General features: G+C 37.9%; 1 protein-coding gene across 2 annotated transcripts in view; it reads right to left on the reverse strand.

Annotated features, from left to right (window-relative positions):
• Window positions 1-716: 716 nt before the first annotated feature.
• foxo3b (forkhead box O3b) overlaps window positions 717-17,904 on the reverse strand; it is a 60,994-nt gene continuing 43,806 nt past the window's right edge. Inside the window, exons 2-4 of one of the 2 annotated variants that reach the window (XM_048530667.2) lie at window positions 11,653-12,727; window positions 11,305-11,404; window positions 717-3,263 (exon numbers count right to left, since the gene is read on the reverse strand). In XM_048530667.2, coding sequence (XP_048386624.1) covers window positions 11,364-11,404; window positions 11,653-12,727 — 1,116 coding nt within the window. In that variant the 3' untranslated portion in view covers window positions 717-3,263; window positions 11,305-11,363. Of the gene's footprint in view, window positions 3,264-11,304; window positions 12,728-17,904 lie in introns of both variants that reach the window. The other variant, XM_048530665.2, reaches the window with a different exon arrangement.

Genomic DNA, 17,904 nt, shown 5'->3' on the forward strand with positions numbered 1-17,904 from the left:
AGTTATAAAATTTGGAACAATTTCTCACTATATGTAAATATGAGCTATGATTTCCTAACGCGTGCAATGTTTTGTAATTTTGTTCGAATTAAGGCTTTTCTTTTTTGATCTTTTAAGTTACAAAAACGTTTTACAAAGCTAGATCCTACAAGTCATTCTAGAATATATTTTACAGGCTGGGTTAAGAATTCTTGGAGCTTACAGACAAAGAATATTTGAGGCATTTTTCTTCTTGCAAATCCTTTCTAATCTATCATATTTACACATTATGAAACATTTACACAAGAACTGTTTGTGGGAATTCTGAGTAACCCCTTAGAGAAAGTCATTTGAACCATTTGAAAGAGTGCAGGAACAAATTCATCAGACTTCCAGGACGAGGTTGAAGTTAAGAAGAAAATGCTTGGAGAAACCTGGAATTTCACTTCATTCAAAAAGAAAAGGTTTCTTCAAACAATGCAAGTAAAATACAAGTTGCAGTTCCTCTAGTGCACAGATTAGGTATAGACAGGAAGCACAGACTCAGGAAAGATGAAAAAAATCAAAAAGAAAATCATGTTATTCAAATAGGGACAGCTTTACCGAACTGAGTGTTCAACTGGAACTATTGATTAATGTAAAATGATAATGTGTCGTGCAATAATTCTTATGGTCTACCATTTAGAATAAGCTATGAATTGAATGTGAATATGAAATGACTGCTATTAGGGACCAAGTCCAATTCAATAGTGTTATCAAGCTTTATTTTACATGCGCACTCTTCTCTTAGAGCACAGATTAATGAAATACACAGGGCATTACATACGAATAATTTATGCAATTAAAAACCTGCAGTTCAAAAGAACCATTCTTTTCCTGTTAAAACTAACATTTTATTTTGGGTTTGGGGGTATAAGAGGAGAAGATAGTATATTCAACTGTCTCATTACACTATATACCTTTGTTCAATATAAAGTGGTTTTACAGGCTTCTTGCAACCCAAAGTATGTATTGTAAAAACAAGACATGGGGCATTCACTGCACAATTTTAACCAATGCTAAAAACCATAAAATCTGAATAACATACACAGGCTGAATTGACTGAAGGGTGGACATAAAAATAAAATATTGTATGGCCTGAGTCAGAAACTTGAACTGTTGCAGTTTCCTAGACAGTATATCAAACCAAATATATTTAACCAAGAGGCAGGTGATAGCTGATGTGAGCCATGTTACAGAGCTATAGTAGTAATTTGGCCATTAAATTTAATCTTGCACAGAACAGTAAACAGGATACATGAGTTTTAAAAGGTCTGATTACAATGAAGTACATTTAAAATTAGCTTGATTTTGCAAGGGTTTAAAGTGGAAGTATTTTTATTTCACACCCTCAGTGGTCTGTCACTTCCACAATTATACTTATATCATAAAGAAATTGTGTGAATGTGAATTACTGTAGATCCCTGCAGAACCTTCTCTCCATATCCTGAGATGCTAGCCTGAGATTTGTCAACTTTTATAGCCTAGGTGAGAACTAAGTGTTTGATTCAGTTTTAGTAAGATCGAAACATAGTATATCAGGAACATAAGCAGTTTAATTGCTATTTTACCATGCAAATTTAAGAAAACTGATTTATGCAGAAATTTCCCAATACTGATTTAGAAATTACTTAAATATTACAACTTTAAGTGAAAATGCTGAACAGAAACAGCTGGAATGAATATACTATCTTAAACTCATTTACATTTGATGAAAATAATTCAGTGACCATAATTGATATGCTATCATTCTACAAATAGAATAGTTAATTGCATGATGAAAAATCTGGTATCCATTTAAAACGAGACAGCCAAGTTATACAACAATATTCCATCATGTTTTGTTTCACTGCTAGCTCTCCAGGGGCACTAACATCAATGAGCGTGACAACCTGGAATTTCATGCAATGAACTGAGACAATCTAAATTACCTACTAAATAGTCATGCATAATGATGATTTGTCTCTGTCCATAAAATATAAATGTGCATCACCCTTTTGTATAGAGAAAATCTTACACAAGTTTGAAGAAATATGCATCAATTGATGTAATCTGAGCTGGTCTGTATTTATATAGAAACTGTTCAAAATCATGATCAAAGATACACAAAACTTTCAATAAATGTACAAATGCAATAGAGAAATGCAGTATGCAAATCAACTTGAGCGCAAATGTATGTACAGAAAATAAACTACATTACAGTTGACCAAATGAGGGCTCTGTTCAGAAGGGAGGCAGTTTGTCATCTGCTGATATGATTTGTCCTTAGAACAGATAAATCTGTAGTCGATGGTAAGAAAGAAAATTTTAAAAATTGCTTTAAAAAGATGCACATCCTAGAAAGTTCTCTACAATGATGGATGTGTATATAGGTCAAATTTTCCAATCTTGTGAATACGTTTCAAATCTCAATTCACGCAAAGATTGCTTCAGAACAAGATAATTTGTAAACATATGAAAATCTCTCCTCTTTCTTCCAACTACTTTACTCTCACGATAAAGATTTATTCAAAAGATTAGTCTGTAAAGTTAAGCAAAGATTTACAAGCAATATTATTCCCAGTTAAATGTAATGTTGAAACACAACCACTAAACTGGGTTCCTTGACACTATTATAAAAGACCAAACAATGTAGGGCCATAAATTGTAAAGGTTCACTCAAAGTCACACTTCAACTTATACTATTAAGCTCATGCATTTCAAGTTACTTAAAAATACTTGTTAATCAACTGCAGACTAGCAGATTAACAAGGATAAAAACCTTCATCTGTATAATCAGTCTTCCGGCATTCTGATGATGCTAATTTGTCTTGTTTTATTCTGTAAGTATGTGTGTTAATTTCCTCATCAAGATTCATACCTTTGATGACACTGTTCATCAATCCCATTCCATCAATACTTCAATGATAGCTATACAGTGGGAGCCATGGGCAGATGCTGATCTCAGACAGGAAATACTAAAACTTACAGTATGCACCTACCCGTACCAACCAGCAATTTATACAGGGTTAAAGATCATGGGACACAGGGGAAACTTTACAACAATTTCCTTTTCAGACAGTTCAGGATTCATTTTGACTCGACTTCGCATTCTTCTGGTTTACATCTTTCGTATTGATATGCAATTCCAAGAACTATCGCCTTTGCAGATGAAATGTCAGATTTACAGCTGTCGAATAAATTTACTATAATCAAATTCATATTATCTTGACAGCAGATTTGGCAAAAGTTTCCAGTTCACTAACCTAGAGGAAAGGGAGAAAAAGAATAATGTCAATAAGAGCTCAAACTTATTTCTTACCCTCCAGCTTCTCCAAAATAAAGTCATATGCATCTTTAGTCAATTCAGCAGGAATTCACTGATGACAATATGCAATTTAATTTTGGAATGACTAAAATATTTCAGATAAGTCATGACAAACATCCAAAACTCTTCTAAATAATGAGGGAGTTGGTGTTATCCATGTTGAATTTAGCTAATTTAGATTCTGCTAACAAAGGAATATAAATATACATGAACTCAACTGTAAAAATTAATTCATGGTTTAATTTACATAATACTTTAGTTGCAAGTAATGGAGACTTTGGCATGTATTGCAGATTTAAACAGATAACCCTCTCAAATTTTCCTGCCCAGTAACTTGAAGATCACTTAACTGTGCATAGCCTGTGTGGAGACTTTAGGCTTGCAGTAACATTCTTGCATTAATCCAGAGACTTGAGGATCTGAATACAGACTGACAGTTTGGTACAATACTTTGGGAATTCTAAAGGATATTAAGAGATATCTTGTGGATGAGCTATTAAAACACAGCTGCATTCATACTCAGACTTATGCAAAAGATCTCATAGTACGATTAGATGATGTGTGCAGGAGTTCTCTCTGGCCTCTTACCTAATATTTATTGCTTGCTAAACATGCAAATAGATATAGTCATCGTCTCACTACTATTTATGGTATCCTGTTGGGGGTGAAGGAGGTATGGACCAAGCAGGATGCCACCACCAGACACATTCCCCTCCCTCCCTTGTCCACCTTCCACAAGGACTGGTCCCTCCGGGACATCCTGGTCCATACCTCCTTCACCCCCAACACCTCCCCACAGCCCTACAGCACCTTCCCCTGTAACCGGCGAAGGTGCAACACCTGCGCATTTACTTCCTCCCTTCCCAGTATCCAGGGGCCCAAACATAAAGTTCCAGGTGAAGCAACACTTCACCTGCCCTTCCAAAAATCTAGACTACTGCATTTGCTGTTCACAATGTGGTCTCCTTTACATTGGGGAAAATGAAGCACAGACTTGGTGAACGCATTGCAGAACATCTATGGTCTGCTCGCAAAAAAGACCCTGACCTACCTGTTGTCTGCCACTTCAACGCACCACCTTGCTCCCTGGCCAATACCTGTGTCTCCGGCTTGCTACAGTGTTCCAATGAAGCCCAGCGCAAGCTGGAGGAACAACACCTCATTTTCCACTTGGGGATCCTACAGCCCTCCGGACTTAATATTGAGTTCAATAATTTTAGGGCCTAAACTCCCCCATGTCCCAGCCCCCACCCCACACACTAGGCCTTGTTACCACAGTCTGCCACAACAATACCCCCTATTGTTAGTCACTAACAGTCCTCATTAACAACTATTCACCCTCCCAGCCTGATCATTTGCAACTCCTTTGTCTGTCCAACTGTCTTTCTCTCTCTTCCAGCTCGATGCTGTCGTTTATGCCCTACCCCACCCACCTCCCTATTTTCTGCATATATACTGACGTTTTCCCAGCCACCATCAGTTCTGAGGAAGGCTCACTGGACCCGAAGCGTTAGCTCTTCTTTTCCTCCTCCACAGATGCTGCCAGACTTGCTGAGTTTTTCCAGGAACTTTGTTCCTAAATTCTATCAGGTTTAGACAGTGTAGCTACAGAAAGGATGTCCCCAATGATGGGAGAGTACAAACCAGGCATCACATTCTCAGCACACAAAGAGGAACTTCTTCACCCAGAGAGTGGTGAGCCTGTTGAATTCCTTACCATTGAAAATAGTCAATGCCAAAACATGGGATGATTTCAAGCAGGAGTCAGATAATCAGCCACGGTCATAACGAATAGTAGAGCCGGCTCGAATGGCCAAATGGCCTACTCCCGTTTCTATTTTCTGTGTTTTAATATATCTTGTCAGTAATGTTTTATTGAGGACTATAGCAACTACTGCCTAGGAGCTCCTCAGCTAAAGCTAACCCAGGCTTACCACTTCTAATGAAACACATATTAACCCGGGGGGGGGGGGGGGGGGTGGTGAAGATTAGATGCTTGTGCACTCAATGTAAATCTCATATTTCTATCACAACAACATTTACAAATTAACCGAGTTTGAAGTTGAACATTTCCAGCAAAAGAAAAACAAAAACTACCAGGTTTACCATAAATGAAAGTACATTTGCAGCCAAACGTTTTCCAGATAGGCCATTGCACTCATTTAGAAAAACTGAAGGATCAATCAAACTTACAATCAAGTCTTATCATCCGAACTCAAGGATAGTAACGAAGGTCATCTGCCTTTATTTGTTTAATAAAGGACAATTGAGAGACTTAAAAAATAGCAGAAACCAACTGTCAGTAAGCCAAATTAATTTGAGGGGTGGGACAAGAATAAATACTACATGTGTCAGAAAGTTGAGTGGTGCCATTTTGGCCTCCTCACCAAAGTGGGAGAAAGGAAAAATGAGTAAAAGGAGGTTATCCTTCCAATATATGTAAAACGTTTTCAGCTTATGTGCTGCAATTCCTATTAAAGGAAGGTCAAGTAACAACATATTAATATATATAGATTCTCATTCTGACTGATTATTGAATATAGAAAAGATTTGGTGGTTTGCTGTCCATGAATGGAACAACCATGAATGTTTACAACCTTTCATAATTGACCAGCGCTGAATGTAGTTTCTGAGCATGGCAACAGCTCTGGCAGTTATTTTGATGAATATGAACTGAAAGAGAGGGGATTTGATTCACTGGACAATTGACACACCACATGATCTTGAAGGCACAACAATATTTAAGAATGCTGATTGTGCTGTATCACATTACCTAATATCTACGGCTGAGGAGATGGAGCCCAGAGGCCAATGCACCTAAATGCCATCATTGATATACAACTAAAGACTATTATTCCTAGGCTAGAGCAAAGAAGTAATTGAGTCACAATGCAAGAGGTTTATTCAAAACAATTCAAGGAATGGGTCATGATTAATAGTTGTATTATTTGTGAAATCAAGGATCCATTTTATTCAGGACTAAAAACTCTAAAATAGTAAACAGTTTCAAAATAAACAGCATTTGCACTGGACATCTTCAGCACCACCAGGAACACTAATGAAACAAAGAACTGCAGATGGAGATCTGAAACCAAAACAGGAATTGCTGGCGAAACTCAGCAGATCTGGCAGCATCTGTGGGCTGAAAGCAAAGTTTGTTTCATGTCCGGTGATTCATCGGAGCTGACAGCATAAATTCTATCTCTTCCCGGCTGGTGAAGATGAGGTTTTGACCATGGGGGTGGGGAGAGAAAAAGAAGTGAGCAGATAGCGTGAACATGTGTGCTACAGCGCGAGACACAAATGCTGTAGGCAAATGAAGGGATTATAACTAGTAAGCCAGGACAGAAGAGAAACTGAATAAATGATAAAGAAAGCAGAGATTAGGACAGAGTGGATAGGCTGTGCTGAAAACAACCATGACAGAACAAGGGTGTGGGGTTTGGATAAAAAGCATGGAAAGACATAAAGAGTCTGAAGTTCGTTGAAACTCTATGTTGAGTCCTAGAGGCTTCAGGTTCCCCAAGCAGAAAATGAGATGATGTTCTTCAAGCTGAGGCTTACTGAAAGACTACAGCAGGCCTGCAACAGAAAAGTTGGCCTAGGAACATGGTGTGTTGAAGTGACGGGCAACTGGAAGCTTGGAGTCATTTTTAAGTGGATAGAATGTAGGGGTTCTGCAAAGCAGCCACCTAGTCTGCATTTCATTTCCCTAATGTAGAATGGACCACACTGTGAACAGTGAATATGTAGACTAGATTGAATCAGGTACAGAGCTGCTAGGAACTGCAACATTTTTTCTTGTTTGAAGGGCAGCAAATCTCAGTGCACAGAACTGCACCTAGTTACCAGGTTAGAAGGTCTCTCAGTGGTGAGTCTCAGATTATCTGGACTAAATTGCCCCAAAGTGACAAGTTACTTATGAAATTAAAGGGTAACCATGCATTTAAAACACACTAGTCTCTATGGTGCTGACTCCCAATTGGAGCTCAAGAGCTTCCAAATGGAGGCTTTGTAAATATTTCAGAGTCACTGGCAGACAAAGAAGCATGTCTTTTTAATTCTTGGACTAGCTTTCCTATCCCCGAATGATAACAGATGATGATAATTTCATTATCAGAAATTAGAAGCTAACAGTATCAGGATATTAGAAAAAGCAAAAACACTTTTAGGTCCTCAGCATCACAAATGACAGTCTTCAGTCAACTAGATGTACTCTACAAGGTGGCAAAACAGGTGAAAGCACCTTTCCTGCAAAGTTAAAGGACCTGACAAATCTGGATCCTACCAAAGACTTGTGCTCTAGAACTAGCTGCACCTTCAGCCAAGCTTCTTTTACAAACACTGGCACCAACATGTCAAAGTGGGAAATTGCACAAATGCATCTTGTATACAACCATGAAAGAAAGACAAATTCAATTTGGCCACATATTGCCCCAATAGCCTACACTAAAAGTGATGGAAACAGTTGTCAACTGTGCTATCAATCAGCGTACGCTTCACAATAATGTGTCTTCTCATGTTCAATTTCAGTACCAAGGCAACTCAGCTCCAGACATCATTAAACATAGTGCAAATATGGACAAAAACAGATTAACTCCAGAGTGAGGTAACAGAGACACCCTTGGCATCCAGGCAGTATTTGGCTGTGACATCAAGCAATCTTAGCAGAATTGAAGTCAATCGGAATTAGAGTAAAATAGCTCAAATTGGTTGAAGTTTTGCACAGGACAAAGGAATATAGTTCTGCTGTTTCAGGCCAATTTTTAAAAAAAAATCCATTATTATTGAAGGGATGTGGGCACCGCTGGCTTGGCTAGTGTTTATTGCCCATTGCTAAATGTTCAGACTCAGTCACTGTGGGCCTGGCATTACATGCAGGGCAGATCAGGTGAGGATGACAGATTTCCTGAACTAGATAGGTTTGTATGACAATTGACAGTGGTTGTACGGTTGTCATTAGGTAAGTCTTTTATTTTAAATTTCAGATTTTTTCGAAAAAATGTTGAATTCAAATTTCTATATCTTCCATGGACAGATACAAATCTACGTCAAAGAGCATTAGTCTGTGGATTGCTAGTCATGTAGCAATACCTGCATGCCACCACCTCCCCAGTCACTGCAGGAATTGCTCAAGGCAGTGTCCTTGGCCCAAAAAACTTCAGCTGCTTCATCAACGGCTTGTCCTCTAACAAAGTCTGCAGATGATTGCAGAACATCACTGGACATCATCCCAATCAATATCCTGGGTGCAACCACTGACCAAACCATGAACACTGTGGCTACAGGAGCAGGTCAGAAGTCCAATTCTGAAAAACATCTTTTTTTTAAAAATAACAAACTTGCAAGAAAGCACACAAGGATCACGATTTGGAAAGTCAGCTTGAAGATAACAGATGTTCAACAACTTATTTTCTGTGATTAGGGCTGGCAAGAGGCAGACTATATAATGTAGTTTAGGAGGGGTCTGTAGAAATCAATAATTTGGAATGTTAGTAAAATCTGAAGTAGAGATGCTGTTGGGAATTATGAGGGAAATAAACAGGCAAAACTTACAAAATTAAGTTCTAAAACAAGACTGTAAACTGGAAAAGCAGACACTGAACCATTCATTTCATATTACCTTTAACAGCTTCAACACAAACTGAAATATTGCCATTTTATTATTAATACGTATAAATGACTTCAAACATTTGGCTGCAATAAATATATTGCCTGCTCCACCAGAAACTACATGAACACTGTTTAAACTGATGTTGTTTACACTGATCTTGAAACATGGATAGTCAGTGGAGTCTCCGATGGCACACACAATGCAAAATAAAAGATGTCATGAGCCATTTATAGGAAGAACTAGTTCTCTACATTTCTGTGGGACCTTCTGAGTTCCCTGGAGATTAAAAACAGCAATTCATCTTCCTATGATTTGAAAGAGGATGCCAAGTTTGACCTTTAAAAGCAAGCTTTGCTATTCAGCATATAATTCTGATGACAGGTTAATTTTGCAAGCAAGGCACTACTAATTATTTAGAACATAGAAACTTAAAATGTTTCAAACATTTTAATTCCTAACTTGTAAATTGAATAGTTTGAATACCAGACACCATTTATGACATGAAAATTTGTCTTTTCCACCAAAAGGCGTTTTCCTATTAAGAACAGCTATACCACTACATCCTATGGCACAAGCAAATCAACGAAAGATCCACAAATCTTCAATTTTTAAATTGGCATTTAGTGAACATTTCAGGTCTTTATTCAATAGCACCTGACAATATCGCCGAGATATACGAAAACTTTAAATCTCAACAAATTTAACATGATGCCATTTCATTTTGCAGTCAAAAGAGGATGACAGAACAGACAAGTAATTACAGACACTTTAATTTAATTACAATTTTGTAAAATCCTATGGCCAAACAAGGATTATCTTACATGAAGCAAAAAAGTAAACAGCAGACCACAAATTCAGCCAGGAAGATTCTCATCAACTTCAAATTTTTAAGGAACTAACGATCAGATAAATCATGGGAAGTGTAGTGATTCTAGATTTGCAAAAGGCCACATTTTCCATAAAATAATCAATTTATTGATGCACCTAACAGAACAAATCAAATCATTCAAAGCTAAGTAATTCGATAATCTTTGGAGCCAGAGGTCATTTTCTGACCATTGGATCAATGCTGAAAACCTTACAACTTAATAGGCTGTGTGCACATCAGTAGCAAAGTGTATAATAGCTTGCAATGGCTAACAAGCAAGTGGGAGAGAGAGGTGAAACAGATAGAGATCCAAATCTGGATTTGATTCTCAAAACATTATAACAGAAATGAGGGCGATATTGTCAGCATTTGTCATGACTGCACTGAAACTGACAATTTCTGGCCTCCACCCATGCACAGAATAGCCTGTAAATTGAAAAGCTGTCACCATGGATTCTGCAAAGCCTCTTGAGAGTGCAATGCTTAGGACATCACTCCCATCTCTCTCTCTGTCTTGCTCCCCCACCCCCCACCAGCAGTGAAATCAATACACACATTGCAAGAACAGAAAGGCTAGTCAATGTTATTTCCATTGCTAAAGCCCCTGATCAAGATCAGTGTAAAGCCCCTGGAAATAGTACAAATCTTACTGAGAGATGTAATTCGGTTTTTGATTGCCATATCAACTTTATAAGCACTGAAAAAAAAACTTTAAACCAGCAAAAAGTTACTACCTGCAGAGAATGTCAAACGCTTCCAATATGATTAATAAACCACACTTCTAAAATAAATTATCTTTATGTTACCTTTTACCTGAATATAATCATCATGCATTTGTTTCACTCACTTAAGGTAAAACTAAAGGGATTCAATGCATTTAGCGTTCTACTTTGGTGCAGGAGTCATTAAATTTAGTTGACTGCTGAGCCTATTTACTGACATGACTACTACTTGCATGTATTAAATTTCCCTTGACTTGGCACCAGATTTAAGCTGCATCCATAACACAAAAGATCACTACAACTTTACAGTATTCTTATAGATTTGTGGAGGCACTGTTACTTTGCATGCCATCAACTGCAAAATCTGGTCCATTAAAACTAACATTTGCAGACACCATAGAAAATTACAATGTATTAATGTCACATTCAAGAGCTCTGCTCCATCCATTGTTGTCACAGGATTATTTTCTAAACCAGAGTTATCACGCACTTTTTAATGCATCCATCTGTCTTAACTTAGGACTCTTTCAGTCCAGTTTGTGTCATATTTAAAAAGGAAATCAGACTTTGGAATAGTGACCCCAGTTAACTTTGGCCCCAAAAGATATAAATCAAATTGTAGCTTTAAAATTTTCAGGTCTTAGAAACACTTACATTTTTAAATTCATATTTGTTATGCTTTAATAAAGTGGTCCAGTACATTCATATTAAACCACTCAATGTCATTATACATTAAATGTAGATGTCGCAATACAGAAACAATATTCTTACTGACCTGCTTCCGCCATTATAAGGCAATTTCAACCTGGAACCCAACTCTGTGTCGATGTTTGTTTAGCACCAGTGAAGGTTCCCACATTCAGGTTCACAACATTCTGGGCGGATATAAGAGAATCAAAGTTAAAGTCTAACCCATCTGCATCCATGAGTTCATTGCGAATGATGGATTCCACATCACAGTCTAAACTTCCATTAAACATATCCAAGTCCAGATCACTAGGGAACTTATCTTGACCCATTGCAGGAAGAATCATACTACCAGGATATGATGGAGGGCCAGACAATGTGTCGGACAATCCTATTTGCATAGACTGATTGGCAGATGATTGAAGCTGATGCTTACCAGAGTTTGTGTTCGAGTCTGTTGGTAAAGGTACATGATTCATGGAGTTTGACAAGGCACTATCACCGCTAAGTGCAGAACTCTGAGGTGGAGACTGGCGATGTAGCAGATTATGATTTGCTGCATTAGATTGGGTGGGGAAGGATGACATCATTGGATCATTGTGAAGCAGATTTCTATGTGAATTTTGTAAAGACACTGCTGAACTCGCCTGTGACATCAGAGGATCGGTCTGGGTCATCATGACATCACTGTGACTTAAAGAATCAGATGCAAGAAGATCTTGCAAAGTTTGGCTGCCAAAACGAGAGATGGAAGAAAAGGTAGCTTGCTTGTTTTCCTGAATGGTTTGCATGGGAGTCTGACGTAATGAATTCAAAGCAGGTGGCTCAAATATGGAATTACTGAAATTGTTTGTGGAGCCCAAACTAGAACTCTTTGAGCCATAGGTAAAACTTGAGCTCCTTTGCACAAGGCCCCCTGGTGATGACTGCTGAGTAGGACCCAGGCTAATATTATCCAGTAAATCATCCATCAGGTGTTCTGCCAATCCATCATTTAGGTTCATAGTTCCAGTCATGTCAGTCAACCTAGGCAGCTCAACAGAACATGGTTTACTTGCAGGAGGGGAAACGCTTGATGGACTGGAGTACAGCATGGGAGACAATGGTGCAGCATCATCATCTTGCACATGATCTAGTTCAGGATTAGCTATTATAGGGGAAAGACGCCCACTCAAAGTACTAGCATTTGAGTTTGTACGAGAACGAAAGTCTGTCCATGCGTCAAATTCATCGCTACTTCGGGACGTTGGGCTACCAGGCCATTTTGCGTGCTGTGATGGGCTTTCAGCATTAACCTCTTGTGCAGCTTGCAGAGCTGCCTTTTTTTTCGCTGCTCTTCCCCTGCTTTTTACATATTTGTTGCTATTGTCCATAGAAACAGCACGCCGTCGTGGAGATTTTCCACCTTTTCCACCATCTGGATTGATCATCCACCATGAACTTTTGCCTGTACCTTCATTCTGCACCCTGATAAATCTGCTGTGCAGTGAAAGGTTGTGGCGGATTGAATTCTGAAAACGGAAAGTAAAAACAAGTTACTTGCACAGTACAACGACAGTATGACGAATTTTTCTTAAAAGCATAAACTGTTGATTAAAACAGGGAAATTTCATGAATTGTTGTGTTTTAAATAAAAAAAACTCCCTTGAGGGCAAATTATCATAAATGTCATGGTTTCACACTGGCAGTTCTTGTACATTTCACATTATTTTCTTCATGCTCTTCGGGCGCAGTATCACATTGTAAAATACATTACAACATGTAGAAAATACCTAAAGGCAATAAAAGTAGAATAGGGAAGAAAGAATCAAAGATTAAAAAGGAGTGATTGCTGATGCATGATCCCCGAAATTGGAAACGAACAGAAATTTGGGAAGCTTTTAAAAAGTCAGACGTGCGCAATCAAGGGTCAGAGTTCCAGGGAAGGATTAAAGTCAACTTAAGTTAGCTGCATGGCTAGTCTGCAATACAGAGTAAAACCAACACCATGAATTCAATAAAAACTGAAAACTGCAGATGCTGTAAATCAGGAAAGAAAACAGAAGTTGCTGGAAAAGTTCAGCAGGTCTGGCAGCACCTGTGAAGAAAAAAAGCAGAGTTAATGTTTTGTCTTACTCAGAACTGAGGAAGGGTCACCGGACTAGAAACGTTAACTCCAATTTTTTCTTCACAGATGCTGCCAGACCTGCTGAGCTTTTCCAGCAACTTCTGTTTTTGAGTACAGATTCAATTTCCACATTGGTTTAGGTTATCATGAAGGACTCTCCTCCTCGACTTTTCCTGTTGCCAGAAATGTGGTGACTTTCAGGTTAACCTATCCACCAGCTGTGTCTCTAATGGAAAAGTAATAATAAGTCTGGAAGGACTATGGCGACATTACCTCTATTGCTCTATGAGAGAAGACGAAGCAGGTATATCTCCTGAGCAGCTATGTAGTTTAGATCTCTGTGCTGTATGGGTTGGCCACACACTGAGACAAACATCAGCTATGCCTGGAGGATCATCAACTCAGTGAAAGAAACTATGTCTTTGAGTATAGCAATCTCTTTCCATTTAAATATTACATTGCTTTTCTATTCTGCCCAAAAGTTGACAAGTTCACAATTACTCCTTTCGCCAAGCTTTTGCCTACCCATTGAATTTATCTATATTCTTTTGCAGCTTTCTTATATCCTCTTCCCAACATATTTTCTCACCCACATATGTGAGATCAGCAAATTTAGCAGCCATACATTCAATTCCCTCATCCAAGTTAAAGTCATAATAGAGTCATAGATTCACCCAGCATGGAAACAAACCCTGAGGTTCAACTGGTCCATGCAGACCACTTTACCAAACTAAACTAGCCCCACTTGCCTGCATTTGGCCCATATTCATTGAAACCTTTCCTATTCATGTATTTATCCAAATATCTTTTAAATGTTGTAACTGTACCAACATCCACCATTGCCTCTGGCAGTTCATTCCATACACGAACCATTGTGCAAACAAAGTTTCTCCTCACATCCTTTTTAAAACTTTCTCCTCTCACCTTAAAAATATACTCCCTAGTTTTGAACTCCCCACCCTAAATAGTCAAGACCTCAACGATGATTTGTATGGCACTTGACTGATCACACTAAGTGAATAAAAGAAAGAAGCTTGTGGTACACCAAGAATTTGGGAGATAATGGAACATGTGCAGTACTAAGATAATAAAATGTGAGGCTGGATGAACACAGCAGGCCCAGCAGCATCTCAGGAGCACAAAAGCTGACGTTTCAGGCCTAGACCCCCCCCATCCCCCTCTCTGAAGAAGGGTCTAGGCCCGAAACGTCAGCTTTTGTGCTCCTGAGATGCTGCTGGGCCTGCTGTGTTCATCCAGCCTCACATTTTATTATCTTGGATTCTCCAGCATCTGCAGTTCCCATTATCATCATGTGCAGTACTAATCTCAGTCTCAGCAAAATGACCGGTGTACTTTGAACTCTGCTCTCTTTTCCCGATTGCCAGACTCAAAATCCACATGCCAAATTATGATCTTATGGAATAGTCACAATAAGACATAGGAGGGGAAGTAAGGCCATTCGGCCCATCAAGTCCACTCCGCCATTTAAATCATGGCTGATGAGCATTTCAACTCCACTTCCTTGCACTCTCCCCATAGCCCTTGACTATTCTTGAATAATATTGCAGCCTGAGGTTTACAGCTGTAAAAAGGAACTGATATTATGTTTTACAAATAAACATGCAAGAATGAGGTTTGAAATCCATCACTATATTGCTCATAACAGTCAAGAGTTGAGCCAAGAAAAAAAAAATCTACACATGCTAGAATCCAAGGTAGATGACAGGAGGCTGGAAGAACACAGCAGGCGAGGCAGCATCTGGAGGAAAGGAACTGTCAACGTTACAGGTATTAACCTTCTTCAGGGATCCTAGCAGGCGAATGTGAGCTATATTTCATATATTGTATATTGTTTGAGAAGTTAATATTTTGAATAAAATGCCACTGAACTTACTTAGACTTGTGTCAACTGTAAACCAAATGTTTCTGAAGTAAACAACAATATTATCGATATTTTTGAGCATGTTAATGCACTTGTTATTAGGAGACCGGAAAGTTTAGACTCGGACATCAGTGATTGGTTACAGCACTTGTGTTCACTATCATCTCTTTACCCCAGATTTATTCTGAGAACGGGGAATAATTATGACACATACTGCGCTACCTTGTTCTGACTTGTGTTCCGGTGCTAACATATTAGGGCTATACTTAACTACTCCATAAAAGGAACCAAGTTTGACAGACCTTTTCAACAAATTAAATTTAATACATCAGATTATATGGTTATTAATCCAGTGGAAGTTACCTGCTCCATTCGGCCGTTTTCTTGTTTGAAGACTTGAAATGCATAGAATGTACTTGATTTCTGCAAAATTTGCTATGTCGGAACGACAATGGAAGGATGCCTAAAGATAATCTAAATTGCTTCAGCCAATAAATATTAGTGAGCAAAATCCTTTGAAACAAATTTTCACAGTATGCGGAAACCAGAAGTTTAAACTGAAGTAAGTGATAGAGTAGGTTACTTAAAAATTCTGATAGCAAAACTATTACCAGCAGCTTTACATAGACAAAATAAACAAGAGTGCTAGTAGTTCAGACTTCAATAGTCAACTGCGATGCATATTTTATTCACTGCTTAAACCTCAAGCATTCTCCAAGAACCATGTTTAATCAAAATCATGCACACCAATAAAGACATCTAAACTTGAGAATGGCACACAAATTGCCAATTTAAAAAGAGTGCCAAATTTGTTCTTTTTGGTACAAAGGATATGTATTGCATACATTTTGAGAGTGTTTTTAAAATTTTATCTCCAAGTTTGTCAAAACGGTCCTTAATGTTTGGAGGTTCCCTCCCCCCCGCTCCCCCACCTCCATAAACCCAGGCACCAGCTGCAACTCATTCAACCAGAAACAGTCGCTTTTTTGTTTTAGACTAACATATGGTATCAATTTATCTTTCTGTAATGTAACAAGGAAACTACTCACTTTAAAAATAAAAATGCAAGTTCTGCAAAATCAAACTTACAAATTTCTGGAAAGGATAAACTTTTCCAAAACAAAGTCTTGCTAGAATTAATTGTTGTAACAGTTACATACTGTTTGAATAATTTCAGAATAGAAGTATTTACGCCAACAGTTGTGCTGGCTTTGTGCTTCAAAATAATTTGGCGATAATGCAAACTTTTAAAACAATTTCAAAAGATTTCAAAACTATTTCATTGTCTGTAAAGTTTGAGGCAAACTAAGATCACGAAAGGCATGTTATAAATCCAAGACTTCTTTCCAGGCATCTGAATGCTGAAACTACCACAACTGTATGGCCAACACAGCAAATTCTCCAACTGATTTTACTTAAGTAAAAACATATCACATTATAGAAATTCCACACCAATACATTTCATTAGCATGATAATGACTAGTACATTGTGTGTTACTTTATAGCGATACAAAAAGAAAGAAGGCAAAATAAAACCAGTGTACTATATTTATATTTCATCACTTCCAATTTCTCCTATCAACAAAATTAGTTCTTGCCAGTACATTATGCTGTTTTTCACAATGGAGGCAGAATCACATTCAAATGAAATCCTGTAATTTTAGTGTATACTATTACAAATCAGAACTGCATATGAATTTGCAAAATGTTAGCTAGTATGTATCCAAGGCTAACATAATGAATGGTAATCAAATACTTAGTGATCAAAATGATCAATGTTTCTAGACTGCTTTCACTTCTCTTCATATCTCCAATTTCTCTTTCCCCAGGGGTGAATGCAATCTAATGCAAATATCACTGAAGTACTAATGCAAGGGCCAGGACTAAAGCCAATGCTCTGGGGTCACAGGGTTCAAATCAATCATGGAAACTAGTAGAATTCAAATTGAATTAATAAAGCTGGAATTGAAAGCTAGTCTAACAAATGGTGACCATGAAACTATTAATTTTGCAGTAAAACACCAACCTGATCGTTCTGAAGTGATTTATAACTTATGACACTTCTTTAATGCAAACTAAGATAAGGAGTATTTCCCTGATAACTTGTCTTCTGTGGTAAAGTTGGCGAGTTCCACAAATTATGTTTCATATTTGTACAATTTAATAACCATCCCAAAGGGGAAGTATTGAAAATTGAGAAAGCTTGGCAAATTGACAAAGCTTGAGAAAGTTACCTTCCTCCAGGTATCCCACTTAATGTTAATAAACATTAATTATTCCAAATCATGCCAAGTTACTTTAAGATCTGGGAGTTCTCTTCAGAAAGTATATGTGTCCTTATGTGGGTAAATGTAGGAATATTAGGGTTCATTTGCTAATTTTACAATTTAATTAAAGTACAATGCTCATTAATTTTAAGTGGACTGGTCTAATGCTTAAAACTGAAGAAGCTGTCCATTTCCAAATCTAACTACTCCTGGACAAATCCAGGTCAGGGATGAAAAGTGGCAAGTGACATTTGCAGAACTTCCAAACAAGACAAAATCTAACCACTGCTCCGAGATTCAATTATATTGCCATCATTGAATCCCCCATTATCATCATCCTGGGGTTTACCATTGACCAGAAATCTGAACAGGGCTAGCCATATAAAATCTATTGCTATAAGAGGTGATCAGAAACTAAGAATCTTGCTGCAC

Source organism: Stegostoma tigrinum, chromosome 4, assembly GCF_030684315.1.
Source record: "Stegostoma tigrinum isolate sSteTig4 chromosome 4, sSteTig4.hap1, whole genome shotgun sequence".
Lineage (NCBI taxonomy): Eukaryota > Metazoa > Chordata > Chondrichthyes > Orectolobiformes > Stegostomatidae > Stegostoma > Stegostoma tigrinum.